The sequence below is a fragment of the Pan paniscus genome, chromosome 8 (genome assembly GCF_029289425.2).
Source record: "Pan paniscus chromosome 8, NHGRI_mPanPan1-v2.0_pri, whole genome shotgun sequence".
Taxonomy (NCBI): Eukaryota; Metazoa; Chordata; class Mammalia; order Primates; family Hominidae; genus Pan; species Pan paniscus.
Window position 1 is genome coordinate 55149267 of NC_073257.2, and position 22853 is coordinate 55172119.

At 38.1% G+C, this 22853-nt stretch overlaps 1 protein-coding gene across 2 annotated transcripts in view; it reads right to left on the reverse strand.

The window, feature by feature from the left end:
• The window catches only part of LOC100996179 (cyclin-Y-like protein 2), a 67142-nt gene that overhangs the window by 21176 nt on the left and 23113 nt on the right, over window positions 1–22853 (reverse strand). Inside the window, exons 2-4 of one of the 2 annotated variants that reach the window (XM_003828190.5) lie at window positions 22247–22321; window positions 16803–16837; window positions 3908–4008 (exon numbers count right to left, since the gene is read on the reverse strand). In XM_003828190.5, the coding sequence (XP_003828238.3) occupies window positions 3908–4008; window positions 16803–16837; window positions 22247–22321 (211 nt within the window). Of the gene's footprint in view, window positions 1–3907; window positions 4009–16802; window positions 16838–22246; window positions 22322–22853 lie in introns of those variants that run through there. The other variant, XR_010113174.1, reaches the window with a different exon arrangement.

The window sequence follows — 22853 nt, forward strand, 5'->3', positions numbered from 1 at the left end:
AAAATGCAAGGCAGTATGCTTTTAGAAGACATGTTTCTGTTGTGATTATAATATATAAATAACAACATATTTCCCTGTTATATGCTCTTCTACCCACAAAACCTTTCATCCCATGCAATTTATTTTATGCATTTATCTATTTTTTGACCCAGAGTCTCACTCTGTCACCCAGACTGGAGTGCAGTGGCGCGATCTTGGCTCACCAAAACTTCCACTTCCCAGGTACAAGGGATTCTCATGCCTCAGCCTCCCAAGTAGCTGGAACTACAGGTTTGCACCACTATGCCCAGCTAATTTTTCTATTTTTAGTAGGGACAGGGTCTCGCCATGATGGCCAGGTTGGTCTCAGACTCCTGGCCTCAAGTGATCCACCTGCCTCGGAACTCCCAAAGTGCTGGGATTACAGGCATGAGCCACCGCACACAGCTTCATGCAGTTTACATCTATGTGTCCCTATGTTTAAGCCATACGGTAGTGTTTTCTTTTTAAGATGTTAGGCCCTGCATTTTAGTTTAGTTCACTATCTCCTACCACCCATTTTTAATTATTTCCCTAAAAATACATAATGAAAGTGCTTTATAAAAAAATTATTTGAAATCACTTTTGCATAATTATTAAAAAATATATTAGTAAACATACGCACACAGGAAATCAATGATAGGTGCAGTGATCCCAAAATATGCAGTGCTGACAAGGCAGTATACCATGACACAGTGTAATATGAATGGCAGGTACCTTCAATTAGTTTAACTGAAATATTTATGAACAGATACACCTCTTCAGATACATGTAACTATATTCCTAAGTTACTCACAGATGCTGTGTATCACAAAACAAGAGGTTCTCTTACATAAGTTATGTGCTTCCATTTGCTCTCAGCATCTAGAATGAGACTCAAAATAACTGAGGGAAGGAAAATCCCTCAGTTAATAATAGGTCTATACAATATTAGCACTTTTTAAAAAGCCTATAACATTAGCATTTAAGATGGATATGTCTATAGTGCTTCAAGTAGTTTTCACCTCTAAAATCATTTTAAGATCACAGAATTTGAAGTTACATGCTGGAAAGGACCAATGACCTTACATGACATTTAATCCAACACTCATTTTACAGATCAGGGAAACAAACCTTAAAACTGACTTGCCCAAGGTCCCACCAAATAGGAGCAGTTTCTCATCCTAAACTCAAATTAAGCAGTGCTCTCAAACTTTGCTTTACATTAAAATCAACTGAGGAGCTTTAATAACTGCCTCATTTTCAACATGAGACTTTTTAGTTTAATTAATTAGCATTGGGTAGGACTTTAGGCATTAGGGTTGTTGTTAAAAATTTCCCTGGTGACTTCAAAGTGCAGCAAAGTTTGGAGTGATTGAGTTGGGGTGAAAATCAGAATCTTCTGGGATGCTTTTCTTCACAAGAAGATGCCTCACATCGATTCCTATTTTCCTAAAGGGCTTCTCAGTGCCTAGAGACAGAGGGAAGGTTGAGGTGGGAAGATACAAATGTTTGCAGACATGCATTTTGAAAAAAAAAACCTTGCAAAAGTGATCCCAATAAGTTCCATCTACCCCATTGACAACAGTGTACTACTAACCCATAATAAACATTTTTCAAAATCTTTTCTTGAAGCGAATTTGCCCTATTAATTTGCTCAATAAACCTTTATTTCACTAATAGTGAATATATCAAATGATAATTTCTCAAACTTGTTGATGGGAAATTAAAACTTACTTTACTTTCAAAAGTAGACTTCTAAAAATTAGAATAATGAGGAAAAAAGCGTGAAATTTGTTTGAACAAGATTAATGTTTAAAACTACTTTTAAATTGTATGCTAACACATCAAAACTTTTGAATTCAAAAGAAGCCAGGGATACAAACCAGAGTGATTTTTTCTTTTTTTGCTCAAGGATTTAGAGGCTTGGCTGAATACAGACATTTAGTGATTACGCAATAGGTCCCAAAGCGCAGGACTTGAGACAGGGTTTGAATCCAGTTTTCACTGAAACACAATTTCATCTCTACTACTGTGATAAGGGAGAGAGGAAGTGACATTATTATGAGCGTAAACTTGCCTCTTTGTTGTTGTAATTATTAGTTTTAGAAACGGAGTTTCATTCTCGTTGCCCAGGCTAGAGTGCAATGGTGCGATCTCGGCTCACTGCAACCTCTGCTTCCTGGGTTCAAGCCATTCTCCTGCCTCAGCCTCCCAAGTAGCTGGAATTACAGGTGCCTGCCATCACGCCCAGCTAATTTTTGTATTCTTAGTAGAGACAGGGTTTTGTCGTGTTAGCCAGGCTGGTCTCGAACTCCTGATCTCAGGTGTTTAGCCTGCCTTGGCCTCCCGAAGTGTTGGGATTACAAGCATGAGCCACCATGCCTGGCCGCCATGTTTTTTTTAAATTATACTTTAAGTTCTGGGATACATGTGCAGAACGTGAAGGTTTGTTACATATGTATACATGTGCCATGGTGGTTTGCTGCACCCACCAACCCGGTATTTCTCCTAATGCTATCCTTCCCCTTGCCTCCGATTCCCCACAGGCCCTGGTGTTTGATATTCCCCTTCCTGTGTCCATGTGCTCTCATTGTTCAACACCCACTTATGAGTGAGAACATGTGGTGTTTGATTTTCTGTTCCCGTGTTAGTTTGCTGAGAATGATGGTTTCCAGCTTCATCCATGTCCCTACAAAGGACATGAACTCATTCTTTCTTATGGCTGCATAGTATTCCATTGTGTATATGTGGCACATTTTCTTTATTCAGTCTATCATTGATGGGCATTTGGGTTGGTTCCAAGTCTTTGCTATTGTAAATAGTGCAGCAAAAAACATACATGTGCATGCGTCTTTATAGCAGAATGATTTAAAATCCTTTGGGTATATACTCAGTAATGGGATTGCTGGGTCAAATGGTATTTCTGGTTCTAGATCCTTGAGGAATCACCACACTGTCTCCACAATGGTTGAACTAATTTACACTCCCACCAGCAGTGTAAAAGCATTTCTATTTCTCCACATCCTCTCCAGCATCTGTTGTTTCCTGACTTTTTAATGCTCACCATTATTACTGGCATGAGATGGTATCTCATCGTGGTTTTGATTTGCATTTCTCTAATGACCAGTGATAATGAGCTTTTTTTCATATATTTGTTGGCCACATAAATGTCTTCTTTTGAGAAGTGTCTGTTCATATCCTTCACCCACTTTTTGATGGGTTTGTTTTTTTCTTGTAAATTTGTTTAAGTTCCTTGTAGACTCTGGATACTAGGCCTTCGTCAGAAGACATTAATATTCTAAATTAGCACTTTCCAAACTGTGTTCTAAAAATCAATACTCATAATCCAAGGAAGTGATAATGATGTACACTGGACAAACCCAATGGAGCTTGTGGTGGTGTTGGTTGTTGTTCCTTTTAAAATAAACTTCATCTCTGGGTGCTCTCAAAGAGCATCTTTGTGGCCCATGAGGTTCTCATGCACAATGGGAGAAAATCAAATGCAGATACACTGTGGTGCCAGTAGAGAAAAAGCTGTTCCTTCTTCCAAGACTAATGTCCAAAGAAGTACGCATTGATTTAGGCCTGCAATGCACTGAAAAACTAATATTTCACAAAAATCATTCAATAAAGGGAACCTATCCTTCTCATTGAGTTCAGCATTGTCTTAAGGCATAAAGGCATCAAACAAATAGCTGCACTTTTTCTGGGATTGCTTATTTGCTGATTTTTCCTTCCACCATGATGTCTAAGATTAAAAGAGAAACTGATACTTAATATTTAAAATCTGGATATCAATATATAGTTGACTCCAATTTCTTAAAATGATTGCTGAAGAGGACAACCAAATGGCTGAAATAATTTTTGAATGAAGGAGTCTATCCCTTGGCATTATAGTTGTACTCACGATTTTAGTGTCATTGTAAGATGAGGCTGGCTGGCTGTGCTGTCATCAAGGAATATTGTCGAACATGAACTGTATTGTTGAGTAAAATGCTCAGTAGATACCTGAAGGGGAAGGGAAGTATAAGATAAACTTATCAAAGTATACTTTTTCATTGGTTAAAATGTCAAAATTTTCAAAGCACTAGGATATTTCTTACACTCCATGAATGCCTGAGTGTGGTATCATGAGCACTCTATAGAAAACCCATCAGAGGCTCTTAACTTCCACAGAGGATGTTTGAGATACAGGTTATAAAATGCTGCCCTTAATGTGGTACCTATCATCAAAACTAACAAGGATTTTATGAATTCCCTTTGTAAAAAATGAGAAAAGTTTAAAATAAGATTTAATTCTTTATAGTGACATAAAACAGCTGAGAATTTCTATTTCTGTTATTTATTTGCTACAGTAAAATGTAATGTATTGAATAATATTGGTATAAGACCATTTTACTGCAATGAATACAAGACTAAGACTAACACATTTACTAAGTTACTAATCCTAAATGTATTATTTCAGGCGATATTGTGACAAAACAAGTGTTTCAGATTCAGAGGCTCGTGTACCAGGGCTGCTAGGCCACCAACAAGTGAGGAAGACATAGGTTTCTCTAGTCCTGTTTTCTTATGTGGAGGATAAAAAGAGTATCACTTAAGTATTCTCTCACACCCTGAAAACAGATGACAACTTAAAAAATTTAACTTTCACTTCATGTTTAAATAAGACTGCCATGACATGACTCAAATGAGACCCTCAGAGAATACTTTCTGTTCATTTCAAAATTTGATTAATTTTATTCTATACATCATTTGACCTGCACCTAGGCATTTTCCTGCTCTACCCCTGTTCTCTGTCTGGAATAATGCTTTTCTCCTTCCTTGTTTCAACAAGCTTGACTCCATCTACCCTCTTGGATCTCTTTGCCAGTAGCCTCAGCCTCACATGTTTTGTTTTTTTGTACACTAACTGATTACAAGATACTAATTCTAGCAGAGTATTCCCCTCATGAGAAAGTACGCCTCTCCATAAGAGTAAGGGAGAGCCCTAACTGTTCCTACCTCTAGCTGCTCAGCATAAAATTTTGAATAAATCAAAAAGTTCAAGTGTTTGACAAATTAATTCAGTTATAATTTGGAAGGTAAGTCTTACTACATTTAATTACAGCAAAAACACTATTAACGGTTTACTGTTTATAGGTATTATTTAAGGTAGTCACAAAATAGAAACAAATCTAACTTCAGTCAGCATAAATCACAGAGTATGAAATTTTACAATGTTTAACAAGAAATGGAAGGGTTTACTTAGTGGTTTTAAGGTTTTATGACAAAAACTAGAAAATAATCATACCTCATATTTTAGTAAGTCAAAACCAAAGGCTTTACCATCAAAGGTCCAGTACCTGTTGGACACCAATGCCCAACCACTGACTTCTTCCGCTGTACCTGCTGCCTCTCATTTTAACCCATTAAAAACACTAAAGCTGTTTTCCTTGTAGAGGTCTTTCACCTCCTTGCTTAGTTAGATTCCTAAGCTGGTTTTTTGTTTGTTTGTTTTGCAGCTGTTGTAAAGGGGTTGAGTTCTTGGTTTGATTCTCAGCTTGGTCGCTGTTGGGGTATAACAGCTACTGATTTGTGTACATTAATTTTATATCCTGAAACTTTTCTGAATTCATTTATCAGTTCTAGGAGTTTTATTGGAGGAGTCTTTGGGGTTGTCTAGGTATACGATCATATCATCAGCAAACAGTGACAGTTTGACTTCCTAGTTACTGATCTGGATGCCCTTTATTTCCTTCTCTTGAGTGATTGCTCTGGCTGGCTAGGTCTTCCAGTACTATATTGAATTGGAGTGGTGAGAGTGGGCATCCTTGCCTTGTTCCTGTTCTCAGGGGGAATGCTTTCAACTTTTGCCATTCAATATTATGTTGGCTGTGGGTTTGAAATGGATGGCTTTTATTATATTGAGGTATGTCCCTTGTATGCTAATTTTGCTGAGGGTTTTAATCACAAAAGGATGCTGGATTAGGTCAAATGCTTTTTCTGCATCTATTGAGATGATCATGTGATTTTTGTTTTGAATTCTGTTTCTGGGGAGGAGCGAAGATGGCCAAATAGGAACAGCTCCGGTCTACAGCTCCCAGCGTGAGCGACGCAGAAGATGGGTGATTTCTGCATTTCCATCTGAGGTACCGGGTTCATCTCACTAGGGAGTGCCAGACAGTGGACGCAGGTCAGTGGGTGCGTGCACTGTGCATGAGCCGAAGCAGGGTGAGGCATTGCCTCACATGGGAAGCGCAAGGGGTCAGGGAGTTCCCTTTCTGAGTCAAAGAAAGGGGTGATGGACGGCACCTGGAAAATCGGGTCACTCCCACCCGAATACTGCGCTTTTCCGACGGGCTTAAAAAATGGCGCACCAGGAGATTATATCCCGCACATGGCTTGGAGGGTCCTACGCCCACAAAGTCTCACTGATTGCTAGCACATCAGTCTGAGATCAAACTGCAAGGCGGCAGCGAGGCTGGGGGAGGGGCGCCCACCATTGCCCAAGCTTCCTTAGGTAAACAAAGCAGCCAGGAAGCTCGAACTGGGTGGAGCCCACCACAGCTCAAGGAGGCCTGCCTGCCTCTGTAGGCTCCACCTCTGGCGGCAGGGCACAGACAAACAAAAAGACAGCAGTAACCCCTGCAGACTTAAATGTCCCTGTCTGACAGCTTTGAAGAGAGCAGTGGTTCTCCCACCACGCAGCTGGAGATCTGAGAACGGGCAGACTGCCTCCTCAAGTGGGTCCCTGACCCCTGACCCCCGGGCAGCCTAACTGGGAGGCACCCCCCAGCAGGGGCACACTGACACCTCACACAGCAGGGTATTCCAACAGACCTGCAGTTGAGGGTCCTCTCTGTCAGAAGGAAAACTAACAAACAGAAAGGACATCCACACCAAAAACCCATCTGTACATCACCATCATCAAAGAACAAAAGTAGATAAAACCACAAAGATGGGGGAAAAAACAGAACAGAAAAACTGGAAACTCTAAAAAGCAGAGCGCCTCTCCTCCTCCAAAGGAACGCAGTTGCTCACCAGCAATGGAACAAAGCTGGATGGAGAATGACTTTGATGAGCTGAGAGAAGAAGGCTTCACATGATCAAATTACTCTGAGCTACGGGAGGACATTCAAACCAAAGGCAAAGAAGTTGAAAACTTTGAAAAAAATTTAGAAGAATGTATAACTAGAATAACCAATACAGAGAAGTGCTTAAAGGAGCTGATGGAGCTGGAAACCAAGCCTGGGGAACTACGTGAAGAATGCAGAAGCCTCAGGAGCCGATGCGATCAACTGGAAGAAAGGGTATCAGCGATGGAAGATGAAATGAATGAAATGAAGTGAGAAGGGAAGTTTAGAGGAAAAAGAATAAAAAGAAATGAGCAAAGCCTCCGAGAAATATGGGACTATGTGAAAAGACCAAATATACGTCTGATTGGTGTACCTGAAAGTGATGGGGAGAATGGAACCAAGTTGGAAAACACTCTGCAGGATATTATCCAGGAGAACTTCCCCAATCTAGCAAGGCAGGCCAATGTTCAGATTCAGGAAATACAGAGAACGCCACAAAGATACTCCTCGAGAAGAGCAACTCCAAGACACATAATTGTCAGATTCACCAAAGTTGAAATGAAGGAAAAAATGTTAAGGGCAGCCAGAGAGAAAGGTCGGGTTACCCTCAAAGGGAAGCCCATCAGACTAACAGCGGATCTCTCGGCAGAAACCCTACAAGCCAGAATAGAGTGGGGGCCAATATTCAACATTCTTAAAGAAAAGAATTTTCAACCCAGAATTTCATATCCAGCCAAACTAAGCTTCATAAGTGAAGGAGAAATAAAATCCTTTACAGACAAGCAAATGCTGAGAGATTTTGTCACCACCAGGCCTGCCCTAAAAGAGCTCCTGAAGGAAGCACTAAACATGGAAAGGAACAACCAGTACCAGCCGCTGCAAAATCATGCCAAAATGTAAAGACCATCGAGACTAGGAAGAAACTGCATCAACTAACGAGGAACATAACCAGCTAACATCATAATGACAGGATCAAAATCAAACATAACAATATTAACTTTAAATGTAAATGGACTAAATGCTCCAATTAAAAGACACAGACTGGCAAATTGGATAAAGAGTCAAGACCCATCAGTGTGCTGTATTCAGGAAACCCATCTCACGTGCAGAGACACACATAGGCTCAAAATAAAAGGATGGAGGAAGATCTACCAAGCCAATGGAAAACAAAAAAAGGCAGGGGTTGCAATCCTAGTCTCTGATAAAACAGACTTTAAACCAACAAAGATCAAAAGAGACACAGAAGGCCATTACATAATGGTAAAGGGATCAATTCAACAAGAAGAGCTAACTATCCTAAATATATATGCACCCAATACAGGAGCACCAAGATTCATAAAGCAAGTCCTGAATGACCTACAAAGAGACTTAGACTCCCACACATTAATAATGGGAGACTTTAACACCCCACTGTCAACATTAGACAGATCAACGAGACAGAAAGTCAACAAGGATACCCAGGAATTGAACTCAGCTCTGCACCAAGCAGACCTAATAGACATCTACAGAACTCTCCACCTCAAATCAACAGAATATACATTTTTTTTCAGCACCACACCACACCTATTCCAAAATTAACCACATACTGGGAAGTAAAGCTCTCCTCAGCAAATGTAAAAGAACAGAAATTATAACAAACTATCTCTCAGACCACAGTGCAATCAAACTAGAACTCAGGATTAAGAATCTCACTCAAAACCGCTCAACTACATGGAAACTGAACAACCTGCTCCTGAATGACTACTGGGTACATAACGAAATGAAGGCAGAAATAAAGATGTTCTTTGAAACCAACGAGAACAAAGACACCACACACCAGAATCTCTGGGACACATTCAAAGCAGTGTGTAGAGGGAAATTTATAGCACTACATGCCCACAAGAGAAAGCAGGAAAGATCCAAAATTGACACCCTAACATCACAATTAAAAGAACTAGGAAAGCAAGAGCAAATACATTCAAAAGCTAGCAGAAGGCAAGAAATAACTAAAATCAGAGCAGAACTGAAGGAAATAGAGACACAAAAAACCCTTCAAAAAATTAATGAATCCAGGAACTGGTTTTTTGAAATGATCAACAAAATTGATAGACCACTAGCAAGACTAATAAAGAACAAAAGAGAGAAGAATCAAATAGACGCAATAAAAAATGATAAAGGGGATATCACCACCAATCCCACAGAAATACAAACTACCATCAGAAAATACTACAAACACCTCTACACAAATAAACTAGAAAATCTAGAAGAAATGGATAAATTCCTGGACACATACACTCTCCCAAGACTAAATCAGGAAGAAGTTGAATCTCTGAATAGACCAATAACAGGAGCTGAAATTGTGGCAATAATCAATAGCTTACCAACCAAAAAAAGTCCAGGACCAGATGGATTCACAGCCGAATTCTAACAGAGGTACAAGGAGGAACTGGTACCATTCCTTCTGAAACTATTCCAATCAATTGAAAAAGAGGGAATCCTCCCTAACTCATTTTATGAGGCCAGCATCATTCTGATACCAAAGCCAGTCAGAGACACAACCAAAAAAAGAATTTTAGACCAATATCCTTGATGAACATTGAAGCAAAAATCCTCAATAAAATACTGGCAAACCGAATCCAGCAGCACATCAAAAAGCTTATCCACCATGATCAAGTGGGCTTCATCCCTGGGATGCAAGGCTGGTTCAATATATGCAAATCAATAAATGTAATCCAGCATATAAACAGAGCCAACGACAAAAACCACATGATTATCTCAATACATGCAGAAAAAGCCTTTGACAAAATTCAACAACCCTTCATGCTAAAAACTCTCAATAAATTAGGTATTCATGGGATGTATTTCAAAATAATAAGAGCTATCTATGACAAACCCACAGCCAATATCATACTGAATGGGCAAAAACTGGAAGCATTCCCTTTGAAAACTGGCACAACACAGGGATGCCCTCACCACTCCTATTCAACATAGTGTTGGAAGTTCTGGCCAGGGCAATTAGGCAGGAGAAGGAAATAAAGTGTATTCAATTAGGAAAAGAGGAAGTCAAACTGTCCCTGTTTGCAGATGACATGATTGTATATCTAGAAAACCCCACTGTCTCAGCCCAAAATATCCTTAAGCTGATAAGCACCTTCAGCCAAGTCTCAGGATACAAAATCAATGTACAAAAGTCACAAGCATTCCTATACACCAACAACAGACAAACAGAGAGCCAAATCATGAGTGAACTCCCATTCACAATTGCTTCAAAGAGAATAAAATACCTAGGAATCCAACTTACAAGGGATGTGAAGGACCTCTTCAAGGAGAACTACAAACCACTGCTCAATGAAATAAAACAGGATACAAACAAATGGAAGAACATTCCATGCTCATGGGTAGGAAGAATCAATATCGTGAAAATGGCCATACTGCCAAGGTAATTTACAGATTCAATGCCATCCCCATCAAGCTACCAATGACTTTCTTCACAGAATTGGAAAAAACTACTTTAAAGTTCATATGGAACCAAAAGAGAGCCCACATCGCCAAGTCAATCCTAAGCCAAAAGAACAAAGCTGGAGGCATCACACTACCTGACTTCAAACTATACTACAAGGCTACAGTAACCAAAACAGCATGGTACTGGTACCAAAACAGAGATATAGATCAATGGAACAGAACAAAGCCCTCAGAAATAATGCCGCATAACTACAACTATCTGATCTTTGACAAACCTGAGAAAAACAAGCAATGGGGAAAGGATTCCCTATTTAATAAATGGTGCTGGGAAAACTGGCTAGCCATATGTAGAAAGCTGAAACTGGATCCCTTCCTTACACCTTATACAAAAATCAATTCAAGATGGATTAAAGACTTAAACGTTAGACCTAAAACCATAAAAACCCTAGAAGAAAACCTAGGCATTACCATTCAGGACATGGGCATGGGCAAGGACTTCATGTCTAAAACACCAAAAGCAATGGCAACAAAAGCCAAAATTGACAAATGGGATCTAATTAAACTCAAGAGCTTCTGCACAGCAAAAGAAACTACCATCAGAGTGAACAGGCAACCTACAAAATGGGAGAAAATTTTCACAACCTACTCATCTGACAAAGGGCTAATATCCAGAATCTACAATGAACTCAAACAAATTTACAAGAAAAAAACAAACAACCCTATCAAAAAGTGGGCGAAGGACATGAACAGACACTTCTCAAAAGAAGACACTTATGCAGCCAAAAAACACATGAAAAAATGCTCATCATCACTGGCCATCAGAGAAATGCAAATCAAACCACAATGAGATTCCATCTCACACCAGTTAGAATGGCAATCATTAAAAAGTCAGGAAACAACAGGTGCTGGAGAGGATGTGGAGAAATAGGAACACTTTTACACTGTTGGTGGGACTGTAAACTAGTTCAACCATTGTGGAAGTCAGTGTGGCGATTCCTCAGGGATCTAGAACTGGAAATACCATTTGACCCAGCCATCCCATTACTGGGTATATACCCAAAGGACTATAAATCATGCTGCTATAAAGACACATGCACACGTATGTTTATTGCGGCATTATTCACAATAGCAAAGACTTGGAACCAACCCAAATGTCCAACAATGATAGACTGGATTAAGAAAATGTGGCCCATATACACCATGGAATACTATGCAGCCATAAAAAAGGATGAGTTCATGTCCTTTGTAGGGACATGGATGAAATTGGAAATCATCATTCTCAGTAAACTATCACAAGAACAAATAACCAAACACCGCATATTCTCACTCATAGGTGGGAATTGAACAATGAGATCACATGGACACAGAAAGGGGAATATCACACCCTGGGGACTATTGTGGGGTGGGGGGAGGGGGGAGGGATAGCATTGGGAGATATACCTAATGCTAGATGACAAGTTAGTGGGTGCAGCGCACCAGCATGGCACATGTATACATATGTAACTAACCTGCACAATGTGCACATGTACCCTAAAACTTAAAGTATAATTAAAAAAAAAAAAAAGAATTCTGTTTCTGTGATGTATCACATTTATTGACTTGCATATGTTAAACAATCCCTGCATCCCTGGTATGAAACCCACTTGATCATGGTGGATTATCTTTTTGATATGCCACTGGGAACTACAAAACATTACTGAATGAAATTATGGATGACACAAACAAATGGAAAGATATCCCATGCTCATAAATGGGTAGAATCAATATTGTGAAAATGACCATACTGCCAAAAGCAATCTACAAATTCAATGCAATTCCTATCAAAATACCATCATCATTTTTCACAGAACTAGAAAAAACAATTCTAAAATATGGTACCAAACAAGACCCCACATAGCCAAAACAAAACTAAGCAAAAACAACAAAACTGGAGCCATCACATTATCTGACTTCAAAATATACAGTGAGGCCATTGTCACCAAAACAGCATGGTACTGGTATAAAAATAGGCACATACACCAATGGAACAGAATAGAAAACCCAGAAATAAACCCAAATACCTACAGCCAGCTTATCTTCAACAAAGCCAACTAAAACATAAAGTGAAGAAGGTAAACCCTATTCAACAAATGGTGCCAGGATAATTGGCAAAGCCACGTGCAGGAGAATGAAACTGGATCCTCAACTCTCACCTTATACAAAAATCAACTCAAGATGGATCAAGGACATAAATCTACAACCTGAAACCATAAAAACTGTAGAAGATAATATCAGAAGAACCTTCTAGACATTGGCTTAGGCAAAGACTTCATAACCAAGAACCCAAAAGCAAATGCAATGAAAACAAGATAAACAGGTGAGACTTAACTAAAGAGCTTCTGCACAGGAAAAGGAACAATCAGCAGAGTAAACAGACAACCCACAAAATGGGAGAAAATCTTCAAAATCTATACATCTGATAAAGGACTAATATACAGAATCTACAAGGAACTCAAACAAATGGGCAAGAGAAAAAACAAACAATCCCATCAAAAAGTGGGCTAAGGAGATAAATACACAATTCTCAAAAGAAGATATACCACTGGGCAACAAACATATGAAAAAATGCTCAGCATCACTAATGATCAGGAAAATGAAAATCAAAACCACAATGCCATACCACCTTACTCCTGCAAGAATGGCCATAATCAAAAAATCAAAAAATAATAGATGTTGGTGTGGAAAAGGTGAAAACACTTCTCTACAATGCTGTTAAAAATGGAAACTAGTACAACCACTATGGAAAGCAATGTGGAGATTCCTTAGAAAACTAAAAGTAGGCCCACCATTCAATCCAGCAAGCCCACTACTGGGTATCTACCCAGAGGAAAAGAAATCATTATACAAAAAAGATACTTGCACATGTATGTTCACAGCAGCACAACTTGTAATTATAAAAATATGGAATCAGCCCAAATGCCCATCAATCAACAAATGGATTAAGAAATACCATTCAGCCATAATAAGGAATAAATTAATTGCATTCCCAGCAACCTAGATGGAATTGGAGACTATTATTCCAAGTGAAGTAACTCAGGAATTGAAAACTAAAGATCTTATGTTTTCATTCATATGGGGGAGCTAAGCTATAAGGATGCAAACACATAGAATGATACAATGGACTTTGGGGACACAAGGAAAAGGGTGGGACGGGGGTGAGGGATAAAAAACTACAAATTGGGTTCACTGGATACTGCTCAAGTGACAGGTACACCAAAATCTCACAAATCATCACAAAGAATTTACTCATGTAACCAAATACCACCTGTTTCCCCCAAAACCTATGGAAATAAAAATATATAAATAAATAAACTACGGCATTCCTCTCAGCAAATATAAAATAAAATGAAAACTCAAGTTTACGTTTTCCTCTCTCCTTTTTGGCAGGACAAATTTTAGAAATGTTTTTAAATAATAACTTTTTTCTTTTTCTGAGACAGGGTCTCCCTTTGTTGCCTAGGCTGGAGTGCAGTGTGCAATTATAGTTAACTGCAGCCTCAAACTCCTGAGCTCAAGCGATCGTCTGCCTCAGCCTCCTGAGTAGGTAAAACTAAAGGCACATGCTACCAAGCCTGGCTAATTTGTTATTTAACTTTTTTTTTAATTTTATTATTATTATACTTTAAGTTTTAGGGTACATGTTTTTGTAGAGATGAGCTCTTGCTATGTTGACCAGGCTAAAAATAAACAAATTTTAATTAACTTAAATATTTCTAACACTTTGGGCATTCATGAAAACAGCTCCATCTATGTTGTGAGGTATTGGGATAATATGGCAGTGAAAGTTTGAATAAAAATATTAAATAAGGCCTTAGGAGAAAAGTATAATATGCTTATTATAGATACATCACTAAAAAAATTGTCTGGGTTAATACCATTAATTATATTGAAATTAAACTTTGATTCACATGTAAATATAGGTCCCAAATTTGGATTAAGTATAATAGATTGGCCACAAATTTATTTCCTCTGCCTCTGGAAGTCTCGTTAGTCATACATAAAATACAGGTTACACACAGGATCAAGAGAGAAGGTTGACAGAGATGATTTTTAATAAATGCTGGGACATAAAAAGTAGATAAAGGAGTGGTAAATAACACAGAAGCACAACTTTGGTCCCTACAGAAAGTGACTGGAAGAGAAGCAAGCCAGTTTGTCTTGTAGAACTAAAGGCAGGCTGTGAATTTACAGGCAAATGGAACTTTGGAAAGTAGGGTAAAACATAAAACAAAAGCCAGCAAGGTCAGAAAATCTGTGGTTAGAACCCCAAGGCCACCTGTCGACCCATCTGATAAGAAACTTAGATGTGTGTTCTCTGGATATACCAAACCTGAGAATTTCTAGGTTCAGAAATACCACGGCGTAAACCTGAGATATAAAGAAAACTGCACACCAAAAATAGAACTCCAACTTGCTTCCCTAATTCTGCTTTTGGAAAGCAAGTAGCCATTCTTTTACTTCCCAGGCAGAAAAATTGGGAGATCCTTTCTCAGAAGAAACTGAACTGGCTCGAATAAAGATCCTCAGATAATACACTGAAGTCCCACAAATGAAAAGCTAGTTTGGCTTCCAAAACCTCACACTGAGTGCCACCAGTTAACAGAAGTCCTGCTTCCAAATAAAGCCAGGGACCACCACACATTGGAGGGAAGCCTCCAACAAGAGACATCAAAACAACAGAAAAAAGGGATTCATGGGACCAGTCAAAATCAGGAGCAAAACTTACAAAAAAAATCTGAAAACACTCTAAAAAAGATATAAAATTCAATAGAAATGTTAGAGTAAAAAGTCACAGAAACTGAAAAATCGAAGGGGAAAAATTAAAAACCACTGCAGGTATACTGGTCTAAGCAGCTGAGTGTCTGAATAACAAGACTATCAGAAAAAAAGGAACAGAGAAAATAAAAAAATTCTCAAGAAGAGATAGTCTTCAGACTTAGTAGCCTCAATAAAATGAAAAGATTCCCACCAAGCTGTTATGAAATTTCAGAATCTCAGTGAGAGAGAAGCTGCTAAAAAGCTTCCACAGAGACATAAAACCTGGTTACAAATAATGTATCTCACAATGGCAACAGAGTCAAGAACAACACTGTAATGAGAGCACAATTGCAAAACATCTTCAGAACCATAAAGTTTAGATTCAACCTAGAAGTTTACTCTGTATCAAAAAGGAGGGATTTTAAGACTGGCCAGATCCCTAAACATCTCTGCCCAGGAAAATGTGCTCAAGTACAACTAGTGAGGATAACAGGACAGAAGGAAACAGAATCTAGGACTCAGGTGATCCCACACAAGATGGCAGTTATGTGAGATCCCAAAAGACTTCAAGGAGCTAGCACAGAAAAGCAGACATTGAGCATATCTAGGGAAAGCCACTCTGTATTGAACTAGGATGACAAAATGCCAAAGAAAGTTACCCCCCACCCCTGGCAAAAAAAAAAAAAGGAATATATGTGTTTTAGCAGATGGAAAGTATCTCTGAAACGTATGTGATAAATGCTGCAACACTTGGGGGGAAAACAGCTGTTAGAAAACAGGCAAATGAATATAGTCAGAAAATTAGCTTCAGGCTAAAAAAAAAAAAATGGATGTGAAAGCAAACAGACCAGCCAGGGGCTACTTATTGCATTTGGCTGGGTAAAGTAACATAGGCTAGGGAAAAAGAGATGATCCAGAAAAAGTGCAGAAATGCTCAGATTTCAGAACTGTTTCAGAGAAAGAATGAAGGATATATAATGCAGAGGCACAGTGAAAACATCATATGACTTAGCAGTGAATAGAATTTGCATAGTGATAATCATGTAAATATTACTGATTTAATTAAAAAGTGTGCTACAATTGGAAGAAACAGAGGGAGAAAAATAAGGTCATGGTGTAGTGAGGAAGGAATGCTTTCACCCGCTACGACAAAGTCAATAGACAGTGCTGATAGCTATTCTATTTTTGTTATTTGTTACTCTGTATTTGTTATTTTGTTATTTGTTAATTCTTAGCTATTCTATTTTTGTTATTTGATTAAGAATATGATTAAATATTTAAGGCAGATCTTTATACCACAACCAGAGTATTGAAATTTAACTTAAATGTCAGAAATTCTTAAAATTTCTAAGCTGAAGACTTCTCTGAATAAATTTTATACTTAGGAAAATACAAAAAGAGGTCCATGCTATCACCACAGGGTCCCCACTATAATTTCAAGGAATCAAGAGAGACATATTTTTATATCAAACTATCAATTTCTTAACCTTTTGACTGTTTACATACATGCTTTGCATAGTTGCTTTTTCTTTTTTCTTGTACTAAGAATGAAAAAGAAAATGGTCACTTCTGATAAAAATACCATAAAATAAGAGTAGTAGTTAATGTCTTACTAATTACTCCTAAATGAGGAAAAATTCCATTTAAAAAAATTACTTTCAACAATTTATATTTAAATTATCTGGCATGATAAATCTCATAGAGTAAAATCTAATAACTTAGTTTTACTTTTTGACCTAGTTTACTTTTTGTTTCTGTTACATACAAATGAAAGAATCCTTGTGCACAAAAGAAAAGGGCAAAAAAAAAAAATGAGGACAGATGAAAAAGTTAGCTAATAAAAAATTTAACTGTTGCATATATGAGCCGTGAGTATTTTCTCATTCTGCATTTACACATAGCTTACTTTATTTGCCAGAATCTGAGAGTTAACAGCTCTAAGAACTACTTTCTGGCCAGGCACCTATCTCTGGATGCACCAGAATTCCTGTAAGCATCTCGAACCACACTTAGTTATCATCTACTAATACGTCACTAAAAACAAAACAACTGGAAAGTAACTTATCTTAAATTTAAATTTTAAAATGACTATACAAACCTGATTGGACATGGTGTCTGCAGCACAAAAAATCATTTTTTTCTAAAAAAAAAAAAAAAAGGCCAGCATAATAAAAGCTCCAAGAGGACTTGGGCCATGCTTTGTTTCCTACACCGCCTCCACCTTTGATGCTGGAAGGGCCTTGCAGGCAAACATTCCCACCACTGAAGAGTGAGGGACATGAAATAGCTTTTGTTTTACCTCTTCTATGCTCTCTATGTGTGAGAAGCCCATAGCTCTGGAAGGAACTGGGAAAAACAACTCTGACATGGCTTGGATATTTTCCCCCCTCCAAATCTCATGTTAAAATATGACCCTTAATGTTGGAGAAAGGGCATAGTGGGAGGTGTTTAGGTAATGGTGGTGGATTCCTTATGAATGGCTTGGTGCCATCCCCATGGTAAGAAGCAAATTCTCATTCTGGTAGTTTAAGAGAGAAAGGGAAGTAAAGCTCTCCTCAGCAAATGTAAAAGAACAGAAATTACAACAAACTATCTCTCAGACCACAGTGCAATCAAACCAGAACTTAGGATTAAGAATCTCACTCAAAACCGCTCAACTACATGGAAACTGAACAACCTGCTCCTGAATGACTACTGGGTACATAACGAAATGAAGGCAGAAATAAAGATGTTCTTTGAAACCAACGAGAACAAAGACACAACATACCAGAATCTCTGGGACACATTCAAAGCAGTGTGTAGAGGGAAATTTATGGCACTACATGCCTACAAGAGAAAGCAGGAAAGATCCAAAATTGACACCCTAACATCACAATTAAAAGAACTAGGAAAGCAAGAGCAAACACATTCAAAAGCTAGCAGAAGGCAAGAAATAACTAAAATCAGAGCAGAACTGAAGGAAATAGAGACACAAAAAACCCTTCAAAAAATTAATGAATCCAGGAACTTGTTTTTTGAAAGGATCAACAAAATTGATAGACCGCTAGCAAGACTAATAAAGAAAAAAAGAGAGAAGAATCAAATAGATGCAATAAAAAATGATAAAGGGGATATCACCACCAATCCCACAGAAATACAAACTACCATCAAAGAATACTACAAACACCTCTACGCAAATAATCTAGAAAATCTAGAAGAAATGGATAAATTCCTCGACACATACACTTTCCCAAGACTAAACCAGGAAGAAGTTGAATCTCTGAATAGACCAATAACAGGAGCTGAAATTGTGGCAATAATCAATAGCTTACCAATCAAAAAGAGTCCAGGACCAGATGGATTCACAGCCGAATTCTAACAGAGGTACAAGGAAGAACTAGTACCATTCCTTCTGAAGCTATTCCAATCAATTGAAAAAGAGGGAATCCTCCCTAACTCATTTTATGAGGCCAGCATCATCCTGATACCAAAGCCTGGCAGAGACACAACCAAAAAAGAGAATTTTAGACCAATATCCTTGATGAACATTGATGCAAAAATCCTCAATAAAATACTGGCAAACCGAATCCAGCAGCACATCAAAAAGCTTATCCACCATGATCAAGTGGGCTTCATCCCTGGGATGCAAGGCTGGTTCAATATATGCAAATCAATAAATGTAATCCAGCATATAAACAGAACCAAAGACAAAAACCACATGATTATCTCAATAGATGCACAAAAGGCCTTTGACAAAATCCAACAACCCTTCATGCTAAAAACTCTCAATAAATTAGGTATTCATGGGATGTATTTCAAAATAATAAGAGCTATCTATGACAAACCCACAGCCAATATCATACTGAATGGGCAAAAACTGGAAGCATTCCCTTTGAAAACTGGCACAACACAGGGATGCCCTCTCTCACCACTCCTATTCAACATAGTGTTGGAAGTTCTGGCCAGGGCAATTAGGCAGGAGAAGGAAATAAAGGGTATTCAATTAGGAAAAGAGGAAGTCAAATTGTCCCTGCTTGCAGACGACATGATTGTATATCTAGAAAACCCCACTGTCTAAGCCCAAAATATCCTTAAGCTGATAAGCAACTTCAGCCAAGTCTCAGGATACAAAATCAATGTACAAAAATCACAAGCATTCTTATACACCAACAACAGACAAACAGAGAGCCAAATCATGAGTGAACTCCCATTCACAATTGCTTCAAAGAGAATAAAATACCTAGGAATCCAACTTACAAGGGATGTGAAGGACCTCTTCAAGGAGAACTACAAACCACTGCTCAGTGAAATAAAACAGGATACAAACAAATGGAAGAACATTCCATGCTCATGGGTAGGAAGAATCAATATCATGAAAATGGCCATACTGCCCAAGGTAATTTACAGATTCAATGCCATCCCCATCAAGCTACCAATGACTTTCTTCACAGAATTGGAAAAAACTACTTTAAAGTTCATATGGAACCAAAAAAGAGCCCGCATCGCCAAGTCAATCCTAAGCCAAAAGAACAAAGCTGGAGGCATCACACTACCTGACTTCAAACTATACTGCAAGGCTACAGTAAACAAAACAGCATGGTACTGGTACCAAAACAGAGACATAGATCAATGGAACAGAACAGAGCCCTCAGAAAAACGCTGCATATCTACAACTATCTGATCTTTGACAAACCTGAGAAAAACAAGCAATGGGGAAAGGATTCCCTATTTAATAAATGGTGCTGGGAAAACTGGCTAGCCATATGTAGAAAGCTGAAACTGGATCCCTTCCTTACACCTTATACAAAAATCAATTCAAGATGGATTAAAGACTTAAACGTTAGACTTAAAACCATAAAAACCCTAGAAGAAAACCTAGGCATTATCATTCAGGACATGGGCATGGGCAAGGACTTCATGTCTAAAACACCAAAAGCAATGGCAACAAAAGCCAAAATTGACAAATGGGATCTAATTAAACTCAAGCGCTTCTGCACAGCAAAAGAAACTACCATCAGAGTGAACAGGCAACCTACAAAATGGGAGAAAATTTTCACAACCTACTCATCTGACAAAGGGCTAATATCCAGAATCTACACAGAACTCAAAACAAATTTACAAGAAAAAAACAACCCCATCAAAAAGTGGGTGAAGGATATGAATAGACACTTCTCAAAAGAAGTGCCAAAAGACACATGCAGCCAAAAGACACATGAAAAAATGCTCACCATCACTGGCCATCAGAGAAATGCAAATCAAAACCACAATGAGATACCATCTCACACCAGTTAGAATGGCAATCATTAAAAAGTCAGGAAACAACAGGTGCTGGAGAGGATATGGAGAAATAGGAACACTTTTACACTGTTGGTGGGACTGTAAACTAGTTCAACTATTGTGGAAGTCAGTGTGGTGATTCCTCAGGGATCTAGAACTAGAAATACCATTTGACCCAGCCATCCCGTTACTGGGTATATACGCAAAGGATTATAAATCATGCTGCTATAAAGACACATGCACACGTATGTTTATTGCGGCATTATTCACAATAGCAAAGACTTGGAACCAACCCAAATGTCCAACAATGATAGACTGGATTAAGAAACTGTGGCCCATATACACCATGGAATACTATGCAGCCATAAAAAATGATGAGTTCATGTCCTTTGTAGGGACATGGATGAAATTGGAAATCATCATTCTCAGTAAACTATCACAAGGACAAAAAACCAAACACTGCATATTCTCACTCATAGGTGGGAATTGAACAATGAGAACACATGGACACAAGAAGGGGAACATCACACTCTGGGGACTGTTGTGGGTTGGGGGGAGGGGGGAGGGATAGCATTGGGAGATATACCTAATGCTAGATGACGAGTTAGTGGGTGCAGCGCACCAGCATGGCACATGTATACATATGTAACTAACTTGCACATTGTGCACATGTACCCTAAAACTTAGTATAATAATAATAAATAAAAAATTTTAAAAAAAGAGAGTGTGACACCTTCCCTCTACCTGCCTCTCCCTCCCTTCTCACTGTGTGGAACCACCTGCTTCCCCTTTGCCTTCCATCATGATTGTAAGCTTGCTGAGGCTCTCACCAGAAGCAGATGCTGAAGCCATGCTTGTACAGCCTGAAGATCTATGAGCCAATTAAACCTCTTTTTGTTATAAATTACCCAGCCTTAGGTACCTCTTTATAGTAACACAAAAATGAACACAAATTCTAACCAGAAATAACTTACTCAAGACAGGCAAAGTCTACTCAAAACTACAAAAAAAAAGTTATAAACTCCCATAATTTACTGCACTGCATTACTTCCCATATTAATATAGATCCTCACTTGTATTCTTGTTGCTTAAATCAACTGAAAAACTTGGCTGTGTATGGCTTTTTAGCAAACAAACAAGGATTTAACATAACATTAAGGAAAATAAGCAGAAGTAGGGCATGTTTAAATTTACATCAGATGAAAAGGTTAATAACTTAAAAGTTCCGAGAAGTATAAACTTGGATGTGATAAATGCATGTGATCAGAGGACTGTGCAAGAGGAGGCCAAAATCACAGATTCAATCTCTGTTGATGAACAACAGTTTTTTTTTTTTATTTGTTTAAATGGAAACCAAGCTGAAGCCTAAGTTCTATCTTTAAAATGCACCCTTAGGAGCAAGGAAAAAGGGGCAAAGAATTATAAATAAAGATAAATCTATGACTCCTCCATCACATGACAAATTGTGTTGATAAAAAGATGGCAAAATGTATAAATAAAAAATGTACATGATTTCACTAACACAGTAACAACTAAAAAAAGTATATCACATATTAAAATAAGACAAGCGAATATGTGAAAAGTTCAAAAAATTAAACCAATATGAGTTTTTCTAAATACTTTCTATAATACATCTGATCAAACAACAAGAGTTTTCTATCTTTTTCTTGGCAGAAAAAACAATGTTGTCTCACCATCTGTTTGAGATTTTCTCAGGAATATTGTGCTTGCCTTTGGATGGTCAGAAGGGTTGGGCTCCAAAGGTATATCTATAGAGGGAGAGAAGAAAAAAAGATGTGATCATTCATAAAAATTTATCAACTCATTTATTTGACTGCTGCATTTAGGCTATTTCACTACCTCTACTTTTATTCTTATCCATTGAAATGAATGTATAGACATAAGATAGAGCCAGGCAAGATGGCACAGGCCTGTAGTCCAAGCTCCTCAGGAGGCGGAGATGGGAAAATCACTTGAGCCCAGGTCAGGAATTTGAGGCCAGCATGAGTAACATGGTGAGAACCTCCTTCATTTAAAAAAAAAAAAAAAAAAGGTAAATTTGCCTTTAAGTTGTGTAAAATCAACTGCATAGAATAAAACAAGATGGCAATATGTTTTAAAAGACAGGTCTATTTTATAGGCAAAATATAAGATGTAATCTGGAGTTTTTAAAATTTTAAAAAAGTAAATTCAGCATATCTATCTCTTCCATGTCATTCTGAGGACACAGAACCTTAGTTCTGTTGAGTAGCTGTCTTCCATAGTCACATGAGATCTCTAAGTCCTCATTTCTTCATTAGC